The sequence below is a fragment of the Amphiura filiformis genome, chromosome 19 (genome assembly GCF_039555335.1).
Source record: "Amphiura filiformis chromosome 19, Afil_fr2py, whole genome shotgun sequence".
NCBI classification, from domain to species: domain Eukaryota; kingdom Metazoa; phylum Echinodermata; class Ophiuroidea; order Amphilepidida; family Amphiuridae; genus Amphiura; species Amphiura filiformis.
In genome coordinates this window covers 14689978-14713873 of record NC_092646.1, presented here as the reverse complement: position 1 = coordinate 14713873, position 23896 = coordinate 14689978, and the positions used below count along the sequence as shown (strand labels likewise).

Below are 23896 nucleotides of genomic sequence, written 5' to 3'. Positions count from 1 at the left end.
AGTTGTATAAAACGTAAGTTCACAGAATGCCTTAAAAAGTATATAAATATACAAATAAGAAAATGTATGAATAAAATATACCTTTATCTGAAGTGGTTATTCACGTTTATAGATGTTCGTAACCCATATATTATAGAATATAGGGTAAGTGACACGGGCATTTATTCACAAGTTTAAAGAACCCTGTAAGTTTGATACTGGCTGGATGGAATTCACGAGGACCTCAAATATGCCATGCTTCACGTCACAGTTTCTTAACCCCAATAGATTTCTACATTCATAGAATGACCTTTCCATATGTTGGGGCATAAAAACTCATACTCCACAACTCGAGGTAAACTTTGAGCTATGAATGTTGAATAGAAGTATTTGAACTCAGCCATTATGGATGATGTAGTTGTTGCTCAATGATTATATTATGTCACACGAACACGCATAATGTATTTACTTATGAATATTAACACGCGTGATGTTACTCTATATAAATCAAAGGCACGTTTTCTGAAACAAAAAGCTCTTTGAGTTCATTATTTTGCGTTCATGACTAAACTCAAATACTTGCTACGATGGCGGTGTGGAATAAAGCCTGGATCACCGCGATGTCATTTTAGTTATTTACATCGGCAGGGTAAAGAAGTATCAAGTTTATTTAACGCAAAGAGTCATGGAACCACAGGTGGGAATAGAATGGATAGTACAAGTGCTTCAAGAATCCAGATAACAATGTGTCCAAGGTCATTATCTACTCGAAGCAAGTGACGCAGTCTATGTTAAACCAACCTTGCGGATATTATTCTAGATGTAAAGTATAGTGATTAATTATTCAAAATCTTACAGAATAACAAATATTGTAAGGAAATAATAATGATTTCATCAGGTCATAAAAATATAACGACAAATTAAAGATCAATAAATCCATACTAAATACTTATTATTGAACACCTTTACCCCCCCAATTGTTTGGTATGGCCAAATTCGTTTACTCTCAATTGGATGTCACTTTCTATATAGTTTTATTGAGTACTTGACGTTGTTTTTCAGTCGCTGCACCAAGACTTTAGAACCGGATTCCTTTTGCTATCCGCAATTTGCAGACAACAGCTAAAATTCAAATCGCGTCCGAAAACTCATCTTTTTAATGAAGCATTTAACAACTGAGTGTGCTCCTAATATGCTTTTTTTCATTATGCACTTTATTGCAATTTCCGTGTTTTATACATTTGCTCATCGGAATTTTAAACTGTTTTATCTGACATGATTGTTTATACCATTTTGTCTATTTTACCTTGTATGAAATGTAGTTATATAATAGGGTCTTTTTAGCTTGTGTTTATTTGATATTTTGCTTTTGCATGCTTGCTATTATGGTTTTTAATTGATGAATTTACTTATGTAATTTGTATTTTAGATGTTAATGTACTCTCCATTTTTATGTGTAAAGCGCATTGATGCCTTGTTTTATGCGCTATAAAGATTCTTGTTTATTATTATTATTATTTATTATTTATTATTGTTTTTGCACGCTGAGAGTGCAGTGTGCTTTTTGGGGGCAACGTTTAAAGCGGTCGGGTGTAAATCCAGCTTTAGAAATAAGTGCAAAGAAAATTATGAAATAACGGATCTAAAACAAAAAACCAGAATGACAAGAAAATAGATCAAATATATGAACAAGACTCTGTATTCTAAACAAGATTACATGAGGATCAGGAAGCGTAAAAGGACGATCAATATTTAACAAGAGAGCAATGCAGAAAGCGTTGGAGGTCATCAAGGACATCCACCATCTACAAGAGCACAATCTAGAAGTCGTCGGAGGTCATTATGTATTGGAATGAAGTCACGCAGAAAAGTGAAAACAAACTAACCTTGCAGAGACTCTCTTGAGTATCAAACACTGATTAATTATTCAACTAGAATAAAGCAAGGAGAGATTCTTGATCATCTTCAAAGAAAATGACGATGACATATTCAATGAAGAACTGATTTAAATCTAAATTAATGGCCTATATAAAATCTGTATTACTTATAATGATTTCATTTTTTAAACTGATTTTCAGTCTCCTAGTTGCCATAAATTTAAGCTTCCTCACAGTTGTGTCCTTTTGTCGTGGCAAGGCAGAATACTATCATCCAAGTTTAATATCTTAACTTTTCAATATTATTGATGTTGATATCAATTGATCGATATAATTGGGCTATTCCATTTAAAATCTACACTACCCCTGCAGAAGATTTTGGAAATATCTTCCATAGTATGAATTTCAAATGAACATATTGGGTGGCTCCATCTGAAATTCAAACACCCTCTGAGAAAGATTTAACCTGAATCTTCCACTGAGGGAAGGTGAGTTTCAAATTGAGCTTCTTAAGTGTTCATTCTGTTTAAAATTCATACTCCCTTTGTGGTAGGTATTTCCAAAATCTTCCACAGGGATAGTGTGGATTTTAAATGGAATAGTCCATTTTATTTAACTTTAAGGGCTAGTTCCTGTTTACAGCAAATGTTGCGTTGTCGTATTACTAAATTCAATACTATATAGATTTACATTTAACACCAAAGATAAATTTATATCCTATGTGGGAAATCGCTATAAAGCCATAAAAAGCACTAGAAATGGATATATGCCATCCGCTAACATATCAAAGGATAATACAATTATTGAAACTGTTTTAACTATCTAGACGATGCGAAAAACAAATCTGTTGCTTTAAGTACACAGGATTTGATATGACCCTACCACGCTCTGTGACCCGATTTATTAAGTACAACTTCATAGCTCTTCCCTGCTGATATCGTGATCTCAATTAGGACTCTGAATTCAAATGTCTGGGAAATTGTCATTGCAAATTATTATTACTTTAAAAACCACACGCATTGTGGGTCACAGGTGATGGGACTAGTATAAATATATTAATTCTGTCATTTTATAATGAATTAAGAGGCAGTTCTGAGAACTTTGGTATTGTTATTCTGTTACGTACCCACACTAAGAATTCCTTCAATTATAACCCCAGCAATCATGGCAATACGGGCATACGTTTTGAGGCTAATGTAAGCGTGATGTACTGATGGTAAAGGAAATTCAATTCACGGTCGCGCAGATTCCAGAGCTTATAAACATTTGGTTATGGGAACAAAGGAAATTACTTGCCTTATTACCAGGCCAGCAACACATCGTGTCATCCGGCTGGAAGACAGTGTTACATAGGAGCAAACATAAAATAACATTGTTTACATTAATCAACTCTGACATACCCACTAAGGAAAGACATTTGCATACGTTAGCACAGATAAAGCAAACGTGTAAAGCTGCACAGTACACATGTTGTTCCACTTCGGAAGAACACATGGCCTAGAAATAAGCATTGAGAAACGCAAGAGCAAATACATGGTCATGATTAACTAATTTCTTCATATATTTTTCGATGATTGAATGGGATTGTAATGATTCTATATTCTAGTATTGTTATCAGAAAACCCATATGACTGAAAAGTAGAAACACAGTGCCGTGTTTTAAGCAAAAGAGATAATACACCAAGTGCCGTACAATCAGGATAGAATCTGCGTTAGCAATATGCTCACTTTGTTGTTCTTTTTATGTTGCTTTTTGCGCTTTGGCGCCTTTGGAAAATGTGCAGCGCAATGGGCTATTTCAGATGAAATCCATACACCCCTATGGTTGAAGACATGACCTAAATCTTTCACAAGGGGAGTGCGGATTTCAATGGTTACCGAATATGTGGCTTCATTTGAAGTCTACACCCCTGTATGGGAGATTGAAGCCATGTCTTCCACAGGGGTCATGGTTTTCACTTGCAATAGCTCATTATAAATATAGTATGGGTAAAATTCAGTTCACAATGAGTTAAGTTGTATAAAACATAAGTTCACAGAATGCCTTAAAAAGTATATAAATATACAAATAAGAAAATGTATGAATAAAATATACCTTTATCTGAAGTGGTTATTCACGTTTATAGATGTTCGTAACCCATATATTATAGAATATAGGGTAAGTGACACGGGCATTTATTCACAAGTTTAAAGAACCCTGTAAGTTTGATACTGGCTGGATGGAATTCACTAGGACCTCAAACATGCCATGTTTCACGTCACAGTTTCTTAACCCCAATAGATTTCTACATTCATAGAATGACCTTTCCATGTGTTGGGCATTAAAAACACATCCTCCGCAACTCGAGGTCAACTTTGAGCTATGAATGTTGAATAGAAGTTTTTGAACTCAGCCACTATGAATGAGGCAATTGCTGCTCAATGATTATATACATGTATGTCACACGAACACGCATAATGTATTTACTTATGAATATTAACACGCGAGATGTTACTCTATATAAATCAAAGGCACGTATTCTGAAACAAAAAGCTCTTTGAGTTCATTATTTTTGCGTTCATGACTAAACTCAAATACGTGCTACGATGGCGGCGTGGAATAAAGCCTAGATCACCGCGATGTCATTTTAGTTATTTTCATCGGCAAGGTAAAGAAGTATCAAGTTTATTTAACGCAAAGAGTCATGGAACCACAGGTGGGAATTGAATGGATAGTACAAGTGCTTCAAGAATCTAGATAACAATGTGTCCAAGGTCATTATCTATTGGAAGCAAGTGACGTAGTCTATGTTAAGCCAACCTTGCGAATGGTATTGTAGATGTAAGGCATACTGATTAATTATTCATGTTGGAGAATGACATCAAATATTGTTATAACGATTATAAGGAAGTATATAATGATTTGAGCATTAAGTCATAAAAATATGACGACAAATTAAAGATCAATAAATCGATGCAAAATACTGATTATTGAACCCCGAAGTAAATTAGCTATCCCATTTTGTTATAATGACAAAGTTTTTACCCTTTATTGAGTATTTGTTAAGATTTAGATTTATACTAAATGTAATAGTACTTACACGTATTATTACTTAACGTTGTTTTTGCATACTGGGTGTGCGACTTTTATTTGTTTATTTTGTTGTTGTTTGTTGGCAAAAGTTTAGCAAATATTGAACACCGAAGTAAATTAACTATCCCATATTTTTTATAATGACAAAGTTTTTCCATTTTATTGAGTATTTGTTTAGATTTAGATTTATGCTGAATGTAAGGGCATATACTTAACGTTGTTTTTGCACACTGAGCGCGCAACTTTTATTTGTTTGTTATGTTGTTATATTTTTGTTGGTTTTGGCCAACTTTAAAGCGATCAGGTATACATCCAGCTTTAGATACATGTGCAAAGACAATCATGAAATAACGGCATCTAAAACAAAAAATCAGAATAACAACAAGATAGATCAAATATAAAAACAAGACTATGAAGCTTTAAGAGCGTAAATGCAGAAGGCGTCAGAGGATCTCCAGCAGGCGGTCATTAGCAGGAGCCGATAAGGGACAATCACATCTACAAGAGCACAAGCTAGAAGTCGTCGGAGGTCATTATGTATTGGAATGAAGTGACGCAGAAAAGTGAAAACAAACTAACCTTGCAGAGTACTCTCTTGAGTATCAAACACTAATTAATTATTCAAGTATTAAAATAAAGCAAGGAGAGATTCTTCATCATCGTTAAAGAAAATTGATTCTTCAATATGAAGATGACATATTCAATGACGAACTGATTGTTCTCTATATTAATCACCTATAATAAAATAATGTATTTCTATAAATAACAACATACGATCTTATTATTTAAATTGATATTTAGTCTCCTAGTTGCAATGAATTTTAGCCGTGTTCAAAATTTGCTATTTTAAGAAATTTTATTCTGTAAGAATTTATGCATTGGTGTGAAACTTTTATGTTTATACCAGTGTATGAAGTTATTTTATCTCTATTAAAGGAATAATTATGTACAAGTATTCTGTACTACTAATTTGTATGTAAATTATATAGGAAAGGAAAGTAGGAAATATAACTAAAAGTTACACATCTTTATTTTTCAGTTATGGCCCGACTCATAATCTCTAGATCATATATTATAAGTATAACTTGTTCAAAAAAGAATTATATTGTATTCTATTGTTTTCTCATATGTTCAAAGAACCATCTCTCCTTTTCTGCCCTTGCGACTTTCCGCTCATTTTATGAGAACATGTTGTTTTGTTGTTGCAGTATTTGTTGCAGAACGTCATTCTATCACAATCTACCCATCTTCCCACGCATAATAGGTTATTCCAGTTGAAATCACCCACCCCTATGGAAGACATATCCTTAACCTCCCACACAGGGAGTGGGATTTTCAGATAGAGTTACCTGAATGGGTGACTCCATTTGAAATCTACACTCCTTGTGTAGAAGATTAATGTCATGTCTTCCATAGGGGGTGTATGGATTTCAACTGGAATACCCCAATCGGATAAGTAGTGGGATAAGTAGGTAACTTTTCAAGTCTTCTAGGGGGTTACAAAAAGAGTCACAGTTTAACCAGTGCCCCTATGTAACCATTGCTTCCTTTGAGTGGGAGCCTTGAGGAGCACGTCGAATACAAACACGCCATTTGTAAAGTGAAATAAAATCAAATAAAAGTTATCGCATTTATTTACCATTCGTTTTCCTATATCACTATGTCTTTTATATATCAATCTTGTTTATTGACATACGACTCTAAACCGATAGTGCACCTTTTTGTTGCTTGTATCGATTATCGAGGAAGTATTTACACCTATAGCAAAGATGAATTGCACTTAAGTAACTTGCTACACGCAACGTATTGCTACATGATACAGTCGTATGTGATAGGTCGAAACTCGCAAAAGTAGATTAATAATCAAATTGCAACTATTTGCTTTGGTTATATCCTGTTTGTTATCAAAATGTTCGATGTAAATGCAGGTGTGTTTGTATTTTGTAACACATGGTCGTGATCATAATGCATGCATGAGTTGGAAAAGTGTATATATAAACGGATCCCCATATGTTGTATCTTTTCCTCAAGCCAAGTGTGATTTTGCTCGCCGTATGAAAGATGCTTACGGAATGCGTGAGTACTGTGGCACTGCACTTGGCTGCGCCAAAGGTGGCCTTGCAATTCAGCATCATGCTATTAAGAACAGACTGGGTCAGCCTATTGATTCATGCATGGTTAAAGGTCGATTAATTTTTGTCTATATCCGTTTTAAAGATTTTATTGAATTTTAGCCATATTTCCAATCATGAACTAAATAATCATGATTTCTTTTACTTAAGAAAATGGTAATTTAAATTAAGTTTTTTAATATGGCCACTTCAGTGCCTCTTGTGCTTCAACGACGGTCTGGCAAACTGTACGTGTCTCTGGGTATAAGGACAAGATGTAGCCATGAAGATGCTACAGAGTTTTGTTTCTGTTGCATATTAAATAATAACAAGGATATACCACGTATTTCTATTCGACTCAATTCAGATTCATAGACGATATGGCAAAGATATAGATAGGGGGTTCAGCTGTCGTGGACTTGTTGCTGCGAATAAATTAAACTTATAAAATTGAATGAAAGATGGTGACAGTTTTATAATCTATGTACATATTGATGCCGTCTACTGAGAACACATTCGATTTCAATATCATAATGTATTATTACTATGTATGCATGCGAGGTTTATGAAGTTATAATTTGGCACAGTGATTTGAGATTCTATCAGAGAAGCGAAGAGTATTATGCACGTCTTAGCGTCAGGGATGTGTTACTCCAGCATGAGTATTCAGGATTTTCGTATGCGTTTCAATTCAGTAATGCTTGCATGATGTATGCTAAATATGGACTTTATCAATACCTGTATTTTGGATCATTTTCTTTAACATTTACTCAGGATAATAATACAAAGGACAAGGACGATTTAAGAAAGTGAAACGTACACATATGTCACTGTAAATGACCGAAGTTTTGATTAGAGATTAGACTTATGTATGTGTGTACTCATCAAAAGCATGTTCAGCAACTGGATATAAGGGAGAGTTTCTCAGATTAGAGTATGTAAGGACGCAGGTTAAAATTTTGATTTGATTAGACTATATGTGTATACTCATCAAAAGCCTGTTCAGCAACTGGATATAATGGAGAGTATTACAGTACTCAGATTGAAGTATTGAAAGACGTATAGATTAGAGTTTGATTTGATTAGACTTGTACTACTGCTTATATGTGTGTACTCATCAAAAACCTGTTCAGCAACTGGATATAAGGGGGAGTATTACAATACTCAGATTAGAATATTAAAGGACGCGAATTTGAGTTTGATTTGATTAGACTTGTACTTCTGCTAATATGTGTGTACTCATCAAAAGCCTGTTCCGCAACTGGATATAAGGGGGAGTATTACAATTCTCAGATAAGAGTATTAAAGTACTCAGAATAGAGTATAAAAGTACTCAGATTAGAGTATTATAAAGTACTCAGATTAGAGTATTAAAGGACGAAGATTGGAGTCACGCTTTGGTGTCAAAGATTAGAGTCACGTTTCTGTGGCAAAGAAATTTGGGTCTTTGTATAGACGTCCTATTAATTACTTTTTCCGATTAACATGTGAACTTCGCCGTACTTGTTAATAAAAAACAAGTAGGCTAATTCTTAGTCGAAATAAACAAAAAAAGTTTACAAGAAAAAAATCTTGCACGAAACATTTTTCTCTTTACATTAAACATGTTAAAAAGTGCGATCGACACCTCGGGCCAAAAAAAGTCACAATTGTAAATCGATTTTTGAGTTATAAGCGATATAATGCTATATTGACGTCTGATTCTAACGGCACTTAAACAAACAGAAAGACAAAATAACGCATACAGTTACTTTACTTACCTATTTTCATTGTATCCACTTTTTGCCCACTGGTTTGTGAATGTACCAATAGTAGAGTTCGGAAACATAAAAACCAAGCGGCGAGTAAAATTCTCAAGATATCCATTTTTGGATGATGTACTTGTTCTATTCCTCTGCCACAACAATGATTTAACAAACTTCAATCGTTTAGTGTTCCACAAATCATCATCTACTATTAATGGGAATAAATCCGCTTTCATTTGTACATTGGTTTATACAATATTGCTATAGTAGATATAATTCCATCCATCCAGCAAAACAATGGGTAATTAACTCTTTACCCTTCTCCGAATCGTAGTTTCTCCTTTTCACGAATTTTCAACATGTCATGCCTATGATACCAAAACCAATATTCATCAGTATCATCCTCATCCTCATCATCATCTAGATTGGTTATTAATATTTTTACACGGAGCAGAAAACTAGGTTTAAACGTTTCTTGATCACGGTGAACTGGCATCATCCATGGTGGGTATATCAGTCAGCTAAGGTAGAAAGGCTTGTAAACGTTCCGGCCCCAGGGTAGGTGTTGTACACACAATTATTCCTGTATCAGGACGAAAAATAAGTGATGAACACAAATTAGTAGACGTAGTTTACCCAAGAGTTGGGTGTCTGTTCGTTTGTGATATGTGCGAGTGAGGGCATTTTCACTACTTCATCTTTTGATCATCGCAGACCGATAACTAACGCGAATGACAGTACGTACATAGGACCCCCTAGGAGTACGATAATTAGTCATCCTGTGGTTGGCGACGAACAACGCATACTTTCCACTGTAAAAGAGGCCTGCCACAGCATCAGAGGTAGATAGGTAATAACAGTAGCGTCTTAGATATCTCTACAATGCAAAATAAAGTCACCCTGATAAATTACCATATCTAATGCATGGATGTGGTTCAATATTAAGCAAGTCATTAGTTCTGCTTTAGCGGACAGATAACGCAAAATGTGAAACGGAATAGATTAAGGTTTTGATTGATAACGGTGCAACCCAGATTTGCCTTGTATTCCGACCAATGGGAAATCCGGACGGGAAATGAAGTCGACATGCGCGATAGATCATGGGACATGTCGGTTTTGGTTAATACGATTTTACATCTGTAAAAGGAAAAGATACAAGAATAAAAGGTTATTGCTATGCATTATGCTGGATTTACACGACATAAAATATAGTTTTACACCCAACAAAGACATTATATAAATAATTTAATTTATTCAAAAAAATTGATAATGTTCTAAGCTGCGTTGATGGAAAACGCAAATAACCATTACAATAAAAAAAGAAATAATTATTGATAATAAAATAAAATTGTGATCAATTTCCATAAAATGAATTGCGTGCTGCATGATTTCACCATAAAAAGATATTTTATCTGGAAAACGCAGCAGACCCAATCACTTGTGATCTAGACTTCTCCGTAGTCCACTTGCCCATTGTGCATATTCTGGCTATTGCATTTAAACTTAAAACTCTGATTTAATTAATTTGTGCACAATTGATAGATTTTCACATCTGATCTTTAGTTCAGTCACCGTACTCCCTCTGTTTGTTAGCTTCCCAAGTGGAATTTTTAATCGGGCCTTCGCGAATAAACTTGTAGATTCCAAAATCAGAATTGTTCAGTATTAAAGTGAGCCATTATTCAAGATATGTTGCATTCAATAACATAAGTATACTTACTTTTACTGTCACTAATTATATAAACTCTTTATGACCAATTTACTATTAATTATAATACACATCAGTATAATTTTGAGCTCCAACAGGGTGCGTTCACCCCGATTAATAATAACATATTTTTATTTACTTGTGATCATGCCATCAGCCTGGATGAAAAATGCTCAATTGTAAGCAAAATGTCTGGATTTGAACAGAAATATACAAATTCATTATTTGCCTGGAATACTTGGCACGCTTTGGGATCTAGCAAACACAGAACGTTTTGCAAAAAAGTGTTTTTAAACCCGTTATGTAACCCGACATTTAAAAATGTCGGGTTACATAACGGGTATAAAAACGTTTTCATAACATTCACAAAACATTTTTGAAAACTAGATAAAAACATTTTAACATAATGATATTAAAGAGGTAAAAAAAATTGCAAAAATGTTTGCCATAATATTTTGCATTAACATTTTGACAACATTTTAAAAATGTTGTTGCAGGGTTTTTTCCATTAACAACGTTTTAGAAACGTTTTCATAACATTTATATAACCCGATATTTAAATGTTATTAAAACGTTTTGAATAAAACCAAAACGTGTTTATAACACGTTTATAACGTTTTAAGAACATTTTTGCGACATGGTGCATGGGACTATATTTTTCTACATAATGTCCTGAAATCAAGATCCATTTGTAACATGAGATTTGTATTAACTTTTGAATCCTACATTTTAAAGACCAAGAGAACAGAACAGAAGCAAATAATATCAAATTTCGTGATATGTGTTATATTATGTTGTTGTATATGAGCTCATAAATTGTTAAAATGTATGCGTGTTTAAAAACAAATATACAACTCTGTTAATTTATTAATCTAGTATATAACCATCCTGGTGAAAATGGGCTATTCAAGTTGAAATCCATACATCCCCTATGGAAGACATAACCTTAATCTCCCACACAGGGAGTATGAATTTCAAATGGGTTTACCTGAATGGGTGATTCCATTTGAAATCTACACCCCCTGTGTGGGATATTAAGGTCATGTTTTCCAATAGGGGTGTGTGGATTTCAACTGCTATAGCCTATAGCTGAATTCCAATATTTGAAAAGAAGCAGTACTAACATGAACTTCAATTCAACAACAAAATTAATTAATAAAAACAATATTATTGTTAATCTATATAATAATACTGGTAGTCTGTGACTCTGTGCCTCTGTCTGTGACTCTGTCTGTCTGTCCGCCTATTTTCTCGGAGACTAGGGGTCGCACGTTCCTCAAACTTGGTGGGTGGGTGCAGCTTGACCCCAGACAGAACAAGTTTGTATTGGTTAGTGGGTCAAGGTCACCTGAGGTCATCCAGGGGTCAAATTAGTGAAAACTGTTTTTCTCAGAGACTGGGGGTCGCACGTTCCTCAAACTTGATGGGTGGGTGCGTCTTGACCCGGGACAGAACAAGTTTGTATTGGTTAGTGGGTCAAGGTCACCAGAGGTCATCTAGGGGTCAAATTAGTAAAAACTGTCATATGGGCATGCAACTTCGTGGGTAGGTGCATCTTGACCTAAGACGGAACAAGTTTGTATTGGTTAGTGGGTCAAGGTCACCCAGGGGTCATCTGAGGTCAAATTAGTAACAACTGTTTTCCGCCTATTTTCTCAGAGACTAGGGGTCGCACGTTCCTCAAACTTGGTGGGTGGGTGCATCTGGACCTCAGACAGAACAAGTTTGTTTCGGTAAGTGGGCCAAGATCACCCGAGGTCATCCAGGGGTCATCTGAGGTCAAATTAGTAAAAACTGTCGTATGGACTTGAAACTTGGTGGGTACAGTCAACTTTTAGAGTCAAATTTTTGGACGGTCATTTTGGGTCATCGTGGGTCACCCAGGGGTCATCTGAGGTCAAAATAGTAAAAAATGTCGTATGGGCATGAAACTTGGTGGGTACAGTCAACTTTTAGAGTCAAATTTTTTTTGACGGGTCATTTTGGGGTCATCCAAGGTCAAATTACTAAAAACTGTCGTATGGGCATGAAACGTGGTGGGTACAGTCAACATTTAGAGTCAAATTTTGGAAGGTCATTTCGAGGTCACAAGGGGTCATCTGAGGTCAAATGAGTAAAAACTGTCCTATGGGCATAAAACTTGGTGGGTACAGTCACCATCAGCCAGGTAATCGCGACAGCCGAAAACCGCCAAATACGGGTAACCGCCTAGTAACAATTAATAGTTCAAAAGGTAAATGACTCTATAGAGCCATCTTCAACCGCCAGAGTGTCATTGATTCTTAATAAATGACCTTTTAAACTCTTCTCTAATATTATATAACCTTCTTTAATGATTAGATGGACTGCATAAATTAATTTCACATCGTCGCCAAAACACGCTATTAATATAATTAAAGGATATTATTAAGAGCCTCACAAACACTCACAAGACCTCATAGGACCATTGACAATTTGAAGTATATTTGTATACTAAAATTCTGTGAATAATAGCATCTCTGTTAATGGCTTTGAATTATTAATAAAACATACTATAGTTCACTACTACAAGCACGAACTTTATAATAACAGATATGACACTTTAATTACCAAATCAAACAATAATCTTATCAGATTCAAGATCATTGGGCTATTGTTGTTTTTTAATATTAATTGATTTTTTTGTTGTTGAATTGAAGTTCATGTTAGTACCAATTCTTTTCAAAGATTGGAATAATGGGCTACACCCCTATGGAAGACATGACTTTAATATTCCACACAGGGTGTGTGAATTTTAGATGGGGTTACCTGAATGGGTGGCTACATTTGAAATCTACACCCCCTGTGTGGGAGATTAAGGTCATGTATTTCAGAAGGGGTGTAGCCCATTATTCCAATCTTTGAAAAGAAGTGGTACTAACAACAAATAAATTAATATTATAAAACAACAATTGTTAATAGCAATTAACAGTTCAAAAGGTAAACGACTCCACTTCAACAATCTTTAACCTACAGAGTGTCATTGATTCTTAATGTATATCGCTTCTATAATATAACCTTCTTTAATTATTGGATGGACTGCATAAATTAATTTCACATCGTCGCCAATTAAAGGATATTATTAAGAGCCTCGCAAAAACTCACACGACCTCGTAGGGCCATTGACAATTTGAAGTATTCTCTGTGAATAACAAAATGTCTATGAATAATATTATTAATAAAAACATGCTGGTTCACTACAATTACGAATTGTATAATAAGATATATGACACTTTAATTACCAAATAAAACAATAATTTTATCAGATTCAATATCATTGGGTTTATCCATGCACCCCCAATAGAAGACATGACCTTAATTTCCCACAGGGAGTGTGAATTTCAAAATAATGGGGTTACCTGAATGAGTGACTCCATTGTGTAGGATTCCCATCTTTAAAAAGAATTGGTATTAACTAGGATTCCAATTTTTAAAAAGAATTGGTACTAAACTGAACTTCATTTCAACACACAACATTTGGATTTGGATTTGGAAGATACCTTCTCTTAAATAACAGTATTGCGAACCACCAGCATACATAACTCGATGTAGAGAGTCTTTCCTATTCAGAGGAAATATTGCAATTACACACCTTATTGCCTTTTAACAATAACCATTGACACTAGCACATATCAGAGAAGATGTAAGAAAAGGATGGAGAACAGAATTATATCCTTGAGATAATCCCGTAGGTAATCCTGTTGCACCTATCATAGTCCTTTATTCTCAAGTGGTGGGTTAACCAACAATTAACAATGAGAGGAAATTCCTGAACCTAGTTCAGTTGGGGATGATTTGAAGTGACCGCCAATTATGACCATTTGATATTTAATACCAGCAATGTGAAAAAAAAAAAAAGAAATAATGTAGTGCCAAAATAATGTACCCTTTTACGGAAGGAGCAAAGTTTAACAAGTTATAACTCCGCTTCTGAAGTACGAATATCAGCGGCGAATGTCAGGTTATTATTTCCCAGTCTTTAAAAAAAATTGCAGGCAGAGGTGGGAATCGATCTCGGTACCTCCAGGTTAAACAGCACTGTGCAAGACCACTAAGCCAACTAAATATCTGTTGTGAGATGTGTGACATTAATCTTTGATATTGCTTAATGGAACAAATCGTGGAATTAAATCAGTAATAAAAGAAGTAGATTCTTATATAGTGGTCAAATTAGATAAAAGGGGAAATATTTGTCCTTGCTCTAAAGAAAATATAGGTTAGAAAATTATCAAATAAATTTAAATTAAAAATTGAGATTTTATATTTCTTTCTTTCACGAGGCGGACAAACACTGACAAACACTGTATAAGCTAAAAATTCGACCCTTATCACTAGATCCTGTAATAGCTCAATGGTAGAGCATCAGACTGCTAATGTCGATATCGTTGGTTCGAGTCCTCCTGCCAGCAATGGTTATATTTATGATTTTAATACTACGCTACAATTTGTTCAATTTTTTTTCGTTTATTTATTTATTTATTTATTTATTTATTTATTTATTTATTTATTTATTTATTTATTTATTTATTTATTTATTTTTGTTTATTTATGTAAATAATTTGATATATTTGAAAGAGGTATTTGAGCAATTTTGATTTTATAATCCTATGGGGTCATTTTGAACCCCATCCCCACCCTCCCAAATTGCCAAACGCACAAAACCTATGAGTTTGCATCATACATGTCATCATCATAAAAAAAACATTCTATGTATACCTGACGCCGCCGGCAGCCTATATTAATTTACTAGTCAACATTTGCATAGGAACCGCATAGATTGGAGATTATATACGTATTTATTAGTAATAGACAAGTAATATATATATATCGTGTGTTTGCGATTTATTCCGTAATCAATAAGTATGATGAACAAACGCATTTCTGGCAGAAGCACTCACAGCGTAGTGGTATTCGATCTCGACTGTTAATCAAAAGGTTGTGGGTTCGAACCCTGGTAGAATTTTAATTGGAATAAATTTGTTTTTCTTTTGTTAAGTAAGAGGTAATAATTATGGCAATAAATCCGCCGTATAAAACTGAACACAGCTCAATCCAGCCTCATAGTCCGGCAAGGTCCGTAGAGCTGGCAAAGTAATTGCTCGCGGACAACTCAACCCAAACCTCCACGTGGTGTCGGATGGATAACGCTAACTTGGGCTCTGGGGAACAGGCTTGGATGCGAGGAAGTCAAGCTAGCGTAGGATCATGCAAAGTAATTTGACCACGTTTTAGCCCTTCCTCGGCTGACTCAGCCTGGTGTGGCTCTGAAGAGACACCGTTTGGTTTTATCACGCAGACAGAGGAAAAATCTACATTTTTTGTACGAGCATATACAGCAGGAGAAATACAACGAGCGTGGCATAAAGAAGATAGAAATAACTTAGATGCAGTGAAGCAGAAAAATATGTATTGTGACTGAATGGAGTTATACAGGTGCAACTTGACAAAGGAGTGAGTACTGGCGCAAATAACCTCAGTAGTTGAAAGCGCCATACAAATCAACCAAAAACAAAAACAAAAAACAAAAAATCCAGCCTCATAGGCCTATATCATGTAAATGTATTATGTGATGCAAATGTTGACTAGGAAAAAAAATATCGCACGCCGGCAACTAGACTACTATACAAAAAAATAGTATCACATCTTTCCTGCTCAATCAATATATTATAATACTTGCAAATAGATCATAGTTTACTAATCTAATCCTGTAATATAGACCTGTTATATCACCTTTACATGGTTTGTTATGGTAGGGATTAGTGTCCGATCTCTGTAATGTAATGTAAATGAAGCATATTGATATGCAGGAAGAATCGATCAGGGTGCTATCTATTAGGGAGAGATAAACACTATTCAAAATATCAATAGACAAGAAGAAAGGGATGTAGAGATTTGTAATTGAGTCATGCATGATTTAACAGAAGGTTCTTTCCAAAACCCAAACGTAATGAAATAATATTTAAAAAAAAGCAATTGTTAATATTACAATTAACAGTTCAAAAGGTGAACGACTCTATCTGAGCAATCTTCAACCGACAGAGTGTCATTGTATCTTAATTTATGACCTTTTAAACTCTTCTATGATAAAACCTTATTTAATGAATGATTAATTGGACTGCATAAATTAATTATTTCACATGGTCGCCAAAAACACGCTATTAATATAATTAAAATTAAATGATACAATTGAGATCCTGACAAGACTTGCGCAACTTCAAAGAACCATTGACATTTTTTAAGTACACTAAAACTCTGTGAATAATAACATCTTTGTTAACGAACTTGAATTATTAATAAACCATAATAATAATCTTATAATGGATGATTCCACACGAGAGAAGGATTCACATTAAAACTTTTCAATGCGATCTTCTATATATTCATTCTTGAAAAATACAGCACTAATTTTGGGGATTAAGATAATACTATCCTGTTTGCCAAATGAAACAAAGCTAAATCCTAATCCTTTTGTTAGTTTTAAATGGCAATGAGAGCCAAATTGTAAAATCCATTTAATAATCTTTTTCATAATCAATTATCAAAAATACCATAAAATATTAAGATTATGAGCTAACTCTTAGCCTATACTTCAAATTTTGAATGTTTAGACTCGTGCCAAATGCATGTTTTTAGTCCATTTTCCGTCAAAATGCAAAAATATTAAAATTTGACTTTAATTGCCAAACTAAAGGATTAGGATTTAGCTATGTTTCATTTGGCAAAACATAATAATATTTTTTTATTCAAAAATATTAGTGCTAAGCAAGATCTGGAAGTCTGCTTTACCAAAGAAATCCATACTGCGGGTCTTCAGTGCAACAGTGGAGTCTATGTTAACATATGGATGTGAAGCTTGGACAATAACTCCCAAACTTTCCAAAGAACTGGACGGCTATTACACCCGATTGCTTAGGGCAATGTACAACATCCATTGGAAGCAGCACATAAGCAACAACGAGCTGTATGGAGACCTTCCAAGACTCTCAGAAAAGATCAGGAGAACACGCTTCGCTGGGCACTGCATGCTTCAAGTGTGAACCTGTCGCCAACCTGATAAACGGGACACCCAAACATGGAATAAGAAACCCTGGTAGACCTCCCCCTTACATATTATGTATATGTACTCAAGCAAGACACCGGACTGGAATCATCTGACCTGGGAACGGCGATGCAGGACAGGAGGATATGGAAATTGTCGTGGTTCGCGAAAACCACCTGAAATAAGCAAGCCGCCTCTCGTGTAGAGTCACATAACAGATGACACTTTAATTACCAAATAAAACAATAATCCTATCAGGTTCAAGATCATTTATATTCTCTACACACTGCCGACTTCTGTCAAAATTTGACGAATCCGAGCACTAATGAATTAATGCATCTTTACTTTTTATGTCATATTTCCAGTTAACAATACGTCAAATTTAATTCCGTCATTTTTTTCCTCACTATAATTCAATATTATTTTAAGTTGCCATCGTAATATTCAATCCTTAGTTTATTTTTCATGATGATAACGCTTCTTACCTCTAGGCGAAATGGGCCGATAACTGCACTTAATTTTAAACCTTAAATGTCAAAATTCTCGAGTGTTGTAGTAAAAATATCATAAAATAGCGATTAACCCAAATAAGCGGTTGATTTAATGGGAAATTTAATCATATGACATTTGAGGGATAGAAAGAAGCGATATGTATGAGAGAGTATCATTACATTAACTGTATGGTATAAAATGTATTTTGAAGGATCTAAGTAAGTTTTGTTTTTTAGCTCCTTGTGTTAACTACCAAACAATTTAAACAGAAAATATACATCCACGCAGCACTTGAGATAATGTTGATTATCATTATGCTCATCATGCTAATGGCACTATAAACCAATCGCACATCCACTCGCACGTATCTCAACATATGCACACACACACCCCATACACACCCCCTTCATGCATGGGCTGATGGGCTCCCATTCACCCCTACCCCACACACCCCACTTACACGTCCATCGACCCCATACAAAAATATCAGCAGAATTATCACTATTGCGATGTCTTATGATATGACATTTGATCGAGTAAATTAATACAACAGCGGGCTATTCCAGTTGATATCCATACACCCCCTGTTAAAGACAAGACCTTAATATTCCACAAAGGTAGTGTGAATTTCAAGTGATGATTACCCAAATGAATGACTACATTCAAAATCTGCACCCCCTGTGTGGGAGATTAAGGTCATGTCTTCCATAGGTATGATAGGGGGTGTATGGATTTCAACCGGAATAGCCCAATATATCTTCACACAAAGTGACAGATGGGCTTATATGTATTCAGATGACGTTGTTTTAAACCGAGTTAATATTATGACGTAATCATGATTTGACTTTATGTAACATATTGAGTGCTATTGATTTCCTGCTTAGAACATAATCATGTAGCTTTGATTACATGCATAGCATGTCATGTTCATTTTGATAGACCAATGACGTTGTTTTAGTGACATGCATATATCAGCCTGAAATGACATGTTTGTTAAATAGATCGATTGCATGAGTTGATTATTGTCGACTTATTATCTCTCCTTCGAGTGTCAGCTGCCATATTGATATTATTTCTTAGAGAGGGCCTATATGTTTCACCCTGTCAGTTATTATATAAATTAATACACTGATTTAAATTAATTACTGAAGATAGCAAGCTCAAGTGTACAGTACTGGCATAGTTACCCGGTATCTACTGAAGATAGCAAGCTTAAAGTGTGCAATACTGATAGCTATACTTCTGAAGATAGCAAGCTTAAGTGTGCAATATTGACATAGCTAGATAGAGATAGCTAGATAAAGTGTACTGAAGATAGCAAGGTAAAATATGCCATACTGACATAGCTATCTACTGAAGATAGCAAACTAAAGTGTGCAGTACTGACATAGCTATCTACTGAAGGTAGCAAGTGATAGTGTACTATATACTGAAGATAGCGGGTTAAAGTGTACAATACTAACATAGCTATCTACTGAAGATAGAAAGCTAAAGTGTGCAATATTGACATAGCTATCTACTGAAGATAACAAGCTGAAGTGTGCAGTACTGACTACTGACATAGCTATCTATCTATTGACGTCATCCACAGAGACATCTCCAGGCAGCAGCAGGTGCAGAAAATTTCTGCCAGAAATGCATGCCGCTGAATGGTAGGTAGGTAGGTAGGTATCGACTGAAGATAGCAAGCTTAAGTGTACAATACTGACATAACTATCTACTGAAGACAGCAAGCTAAAGTGCCATACTGACATAGCTATCTACTGAAGATAACAAGCTAAAGTGTACAATACTAACACAGCTATCTACTGAAGATAGCAAGCTCAAGTGTACTATACTGACATCGCTATCTACAGAAAATAACAAGCTAAAGTGTGCAATACTGATAAAGCTATCTACATGCTGATGATAGCGAATTAAAGTGTGCAATACTGACATAGCTATCTACTGAGGATAGCAAGCTAGAGTGTGCAATAGTGACACAGCTATCTACTGAAGATAAGAAGCTAAAGTATGTAACATTGATATAGCTACCTACTGCAGATAGCAAGCTAAAGTGTGCAATACTGATATAGCTATCTACTGAAGATAGCAAGCTATAATAGTGTACAATACTGACATAGCTATCTACCTGAGATAGCGAGCTTAAGTGTCCAATTCTGATTTAGCTATCTACTGAAGATAGCAAGCTAAAGTATACAATACTGACATAGCTATCTACTGAAGACAGCAAGCTAAAGTGCAATACTGACATAGCTATCTACTGAAGACAGCAAGCTAAAGTGTACAATACTAACACAGCTATCTACTGAAGATAGCAAGCTCAAGTGTACTATACTGACATCGCTATCTACAGAAAATAACAAGCTAAAGTGTGCAATACTGATAAAGCTATCTACATACTGATGATAGCGAATTAAAGTGTGCAATATTGACATAGCTATCTACTGAGGATAGCAAGCTAGAGTGTGCAATAGTGACACAGCTATCTACTGAAGATAAGAAGCTAAAGTATGTAACATTGATATAGCTACCTACTGCAGATAGCAAGCTAAAGTGTGCAATACTGATATAGCTATCTACTGAAGATAGCGAGTTAAAGTGTACAATACTGACATAGCTATCTACTGGAGATAGCAAGCTTAAGTATACTATACGGACATATTGACATAGCTATCTACTGAAGATAGCAGGCTAAAGTGTTCAATATTGATGTAATTATCTATTGAAGATAACTAGATAAAGTGTACATCTACTGAAGATAGCAAGCTAAAGTATGCAATACTGACATAGCTATCTACTGAGGATAGCAAGGTAGAGTGTGCAATACTGACATCGCTATCTACTGAAGATTGTAAGCTAAAGTATGCAATACTGACATTAGCTATCTACTGCAGATAGCAAGCTAAAGTGTGCAATACTGACATAGCTATCTACTGAAGATAGCAAGCTATAATAGTGTACAATACTGACATAGCTATCTACCGGAGATAGCGAGCTTAAATGTACAGTTCTGACTTAGCTATCTACTGAAGATATCAAGCTAAAGTATGCAATACTGACATAGCTATCTACTGAAGATAGTAAGCTAAAGTGTACAATACTGACATAGCTTTCTACTGAAGACAACAAGCTAAAGTGCAATACTGATATAGCTATCTACTGAAGAAAGCAAGCGAACGTGTACAATATCGCTATCTACTGAAAATAGCAAGCCAAGTGTACATTATGCTGACACAGCTATCTACTGAAGATAGCAAGATAAAGTGTGCAATACGCAATACAGACATAGCTATCTACTGAAGATAGCAAGCGAAAGTGTACAATACTGACATTAGCTATCTACTGAAGATAGCAAGCCAAGTGTACAATGCTGACAAGCTATCTACTGAAGATAGCAAGCTAAAGTGTGCAATACTGACATAGCTATTTATAGAAGATAGCAGGGTAAATTGTACAATACTGACATAGCTGTCTACTGAAGATAGCAAGCGAAAGTGTTCAATATCGCTATCTACTGAAGATAGCAAGCCAAGTGTACAATGCTAACACATCTATCTACTGAAGATAGCAAGCTAAAGTGTGCAATACTGACATAGCTATTTATAGAAGATAGCAGGGTAAATTGTACAATACCGACATAGCTGTCTACTGAATATAGCAAGCTAAAGTGTGCCATACAGACATAGCTATCTACTGAAGATAGCAGGCTAAAGTGTGCAATACTGACATAGCTATCTACTGAAGATAGCAGGCTAAAGTGTGCACTGTGCAGTACTGACATAGCTATCTACTGAAGATAGCAAGCTAACGTGTACTATACTAACATAGCTATCTACTGAAGATGGCGAGTTAAAGTGTGCAATACTGACATTAGCTATCTACTGCATATAGCAAGCTAAAGTGTACAATACTGATATAGCTATCTACTGAAGATAGCAACCTATAATAGTGTACAATACAGACATAGCTATCTACCAGAGATAGCGAGCTTAAGTGTACAATTCTGACTTAGCTATCTACTGAAGATAGCAAGCTAAAGTATGCAATACTAACTTAGCTATCTACTGAAGATAGCGAGTTAAAGTGTACAATACTGACATAGCTATCTACTGAAGACAACAGGCTAAAGTGCAATACTGATATAGCTATCTACTGAAGAAAGCAAGCGAAACTGTACAATATCGCTATCTACTGAAGATAGCAAGCCAAGTGTACAATGCTGACACAGCTATCTACGAAAGATAGCAAGCTAAAGTGTGCAATACAGACATAGCTATTTATAGAAGATAGCAGGCTAAAGTGTGCAATACTGACATATAGTTATCTACTGAAGATAGTAAGCTAAAGTGCAATACTGGCATAGCTATCTACTGAAGATAGCAAGCGAAAGTGTTCAATATCGCTATTTACTGAAGATAACATGCCAAGTGTACAATGCTGACACAGCTATCTACTGAAGATAGCAAGCTAAAGTGTGCAATACTGATATAGCTATTTATAGAAGATAGCAGGCTAAAGTGTACAATACTGACATAGCTGTCTACTGAAGATAGCAAGCTAAAGTGTACAATACTAACATCGCTATCTACTGAAGATAGCAGGCTAAAGTGTGCAATACTGACATATAGTTATCTACTGAAGATAACAAGCTAAAGTGCAATGCTGGCATAGCTATCTACTGAAGATAGCAAGCGAAAGTGTTCAATATCGCTATCTACTGAAGATAGCAAGCCAAGTGTACAATGCTGACACAGCTATCTACTGAAGATAGCAACCTAAAGTGTGCAATACAGACATAGCTATCTACTGAAGATAGCAAGCGAAAGTGTACAATACTGACATTAGCTATCTACTGAAGATAGCTAGCAAGCCAAGTGTGCAATACAGACACAGCTTTCTATTGAAGATAGCAAGCTAAAGTGTGCAATACAGACATAGCTATTTATAGAAGATAGCAGGGTAAATTGTACAATACTGACATAGCTGTCTACCGAGAATAGCGAACTTTACTTGTGGGATTTGTTGAAGCTAGAATGTTACAGGGCGTGAAACTCGCATAGTTATCTATTGAATATGTGTTGGTCAAGCATCATTAGCATCGCGTACAGCACGCATTCTCGCACGATGTTATAGTAGTGCTCGGTGACGCAACCCAGTTGTTCCAATTACGTGATGGCAGAGTATTAGCGCCTTGCGTAGCTTCACAACAGAGTGTCAGGTCCCATATTTATTTTATCCCTGCTAAAAGGATCGTGTCTGATAAATCGTTTTAGCATGAGAGAAAGTCAGACGTCCGTTGACCACAATTCTATAGTAACTCTACCTGATTGGGAACACAGAGGAAACAACATTCACTTTCCGTTCATGTCCGCTATGTCACGTTACAGTACTTTACTTGACATACAAAGGCATCCAGAAAATATTATGTACACACCACTGGGTAATATATTTCCTTGTGCGAGTAATCATTAGAGCTGCCTTATGCTATGCCATCCAAGTTGGAATAAGAAGGTTTGTTTTTGCTTGTGAACTTAGAGGAGAGGCTTTAGAATTTTCACTGAAAGTCCAGCAAAGGGTATAAAAATATGCGTTGTCTCTTAAAGGGGCTCAAAGAGATTTCGCAAATATAATCAAATGCCATCCAAGTTGGAATAAGAAGGTTTGTTTTTGCTGGTGAGCTTAGAGGACAGGCTTTAGAATTTTATTTGAAAGTCCAGCAAAGGGTATAAAAAATATGCCTTGTCTCCTAAAGGGGCTCGAAGAGATTTCGCAAATATAATCAAATGAGAAAAAGCGGCCTTGGATATTCCAAGAGATTAATGGCAGTAATTTTGAAACAAAAACATGTAAC

At 35.3% G+C, this 23896-nt stretch overlaps 1 protein-coding gene across 2 annotated transcripts in view; it reads right to left on the bottom strand.

The window, feature by feature from the left end:
• Positions 1-9596, bottom strand: part of LOC140140962 (glutamate receptor ionotropic, kainate 2-like) — a 200583-nt gene extending 190987 nt beyond the window's left edge. The window contains exon 1 of one of the 2 annotated variants that reach the window (XM_072162730.1): positions 8801-9596. In XM_072162730.1, coding sequence (XP_072018831.1) covers positions 8801-8906 — 106 coding nt within the window. In that variant the 5' untranslated portion in view covers positions 8907-9596. The remainder of the gene's footprint in view (positions 1-8800) is intronic. The other variant, XM_072162729.1, reaches the window with a different exon arrangement.
• Positions 9597-23896: the final 14300 nt, after the last annotated feature.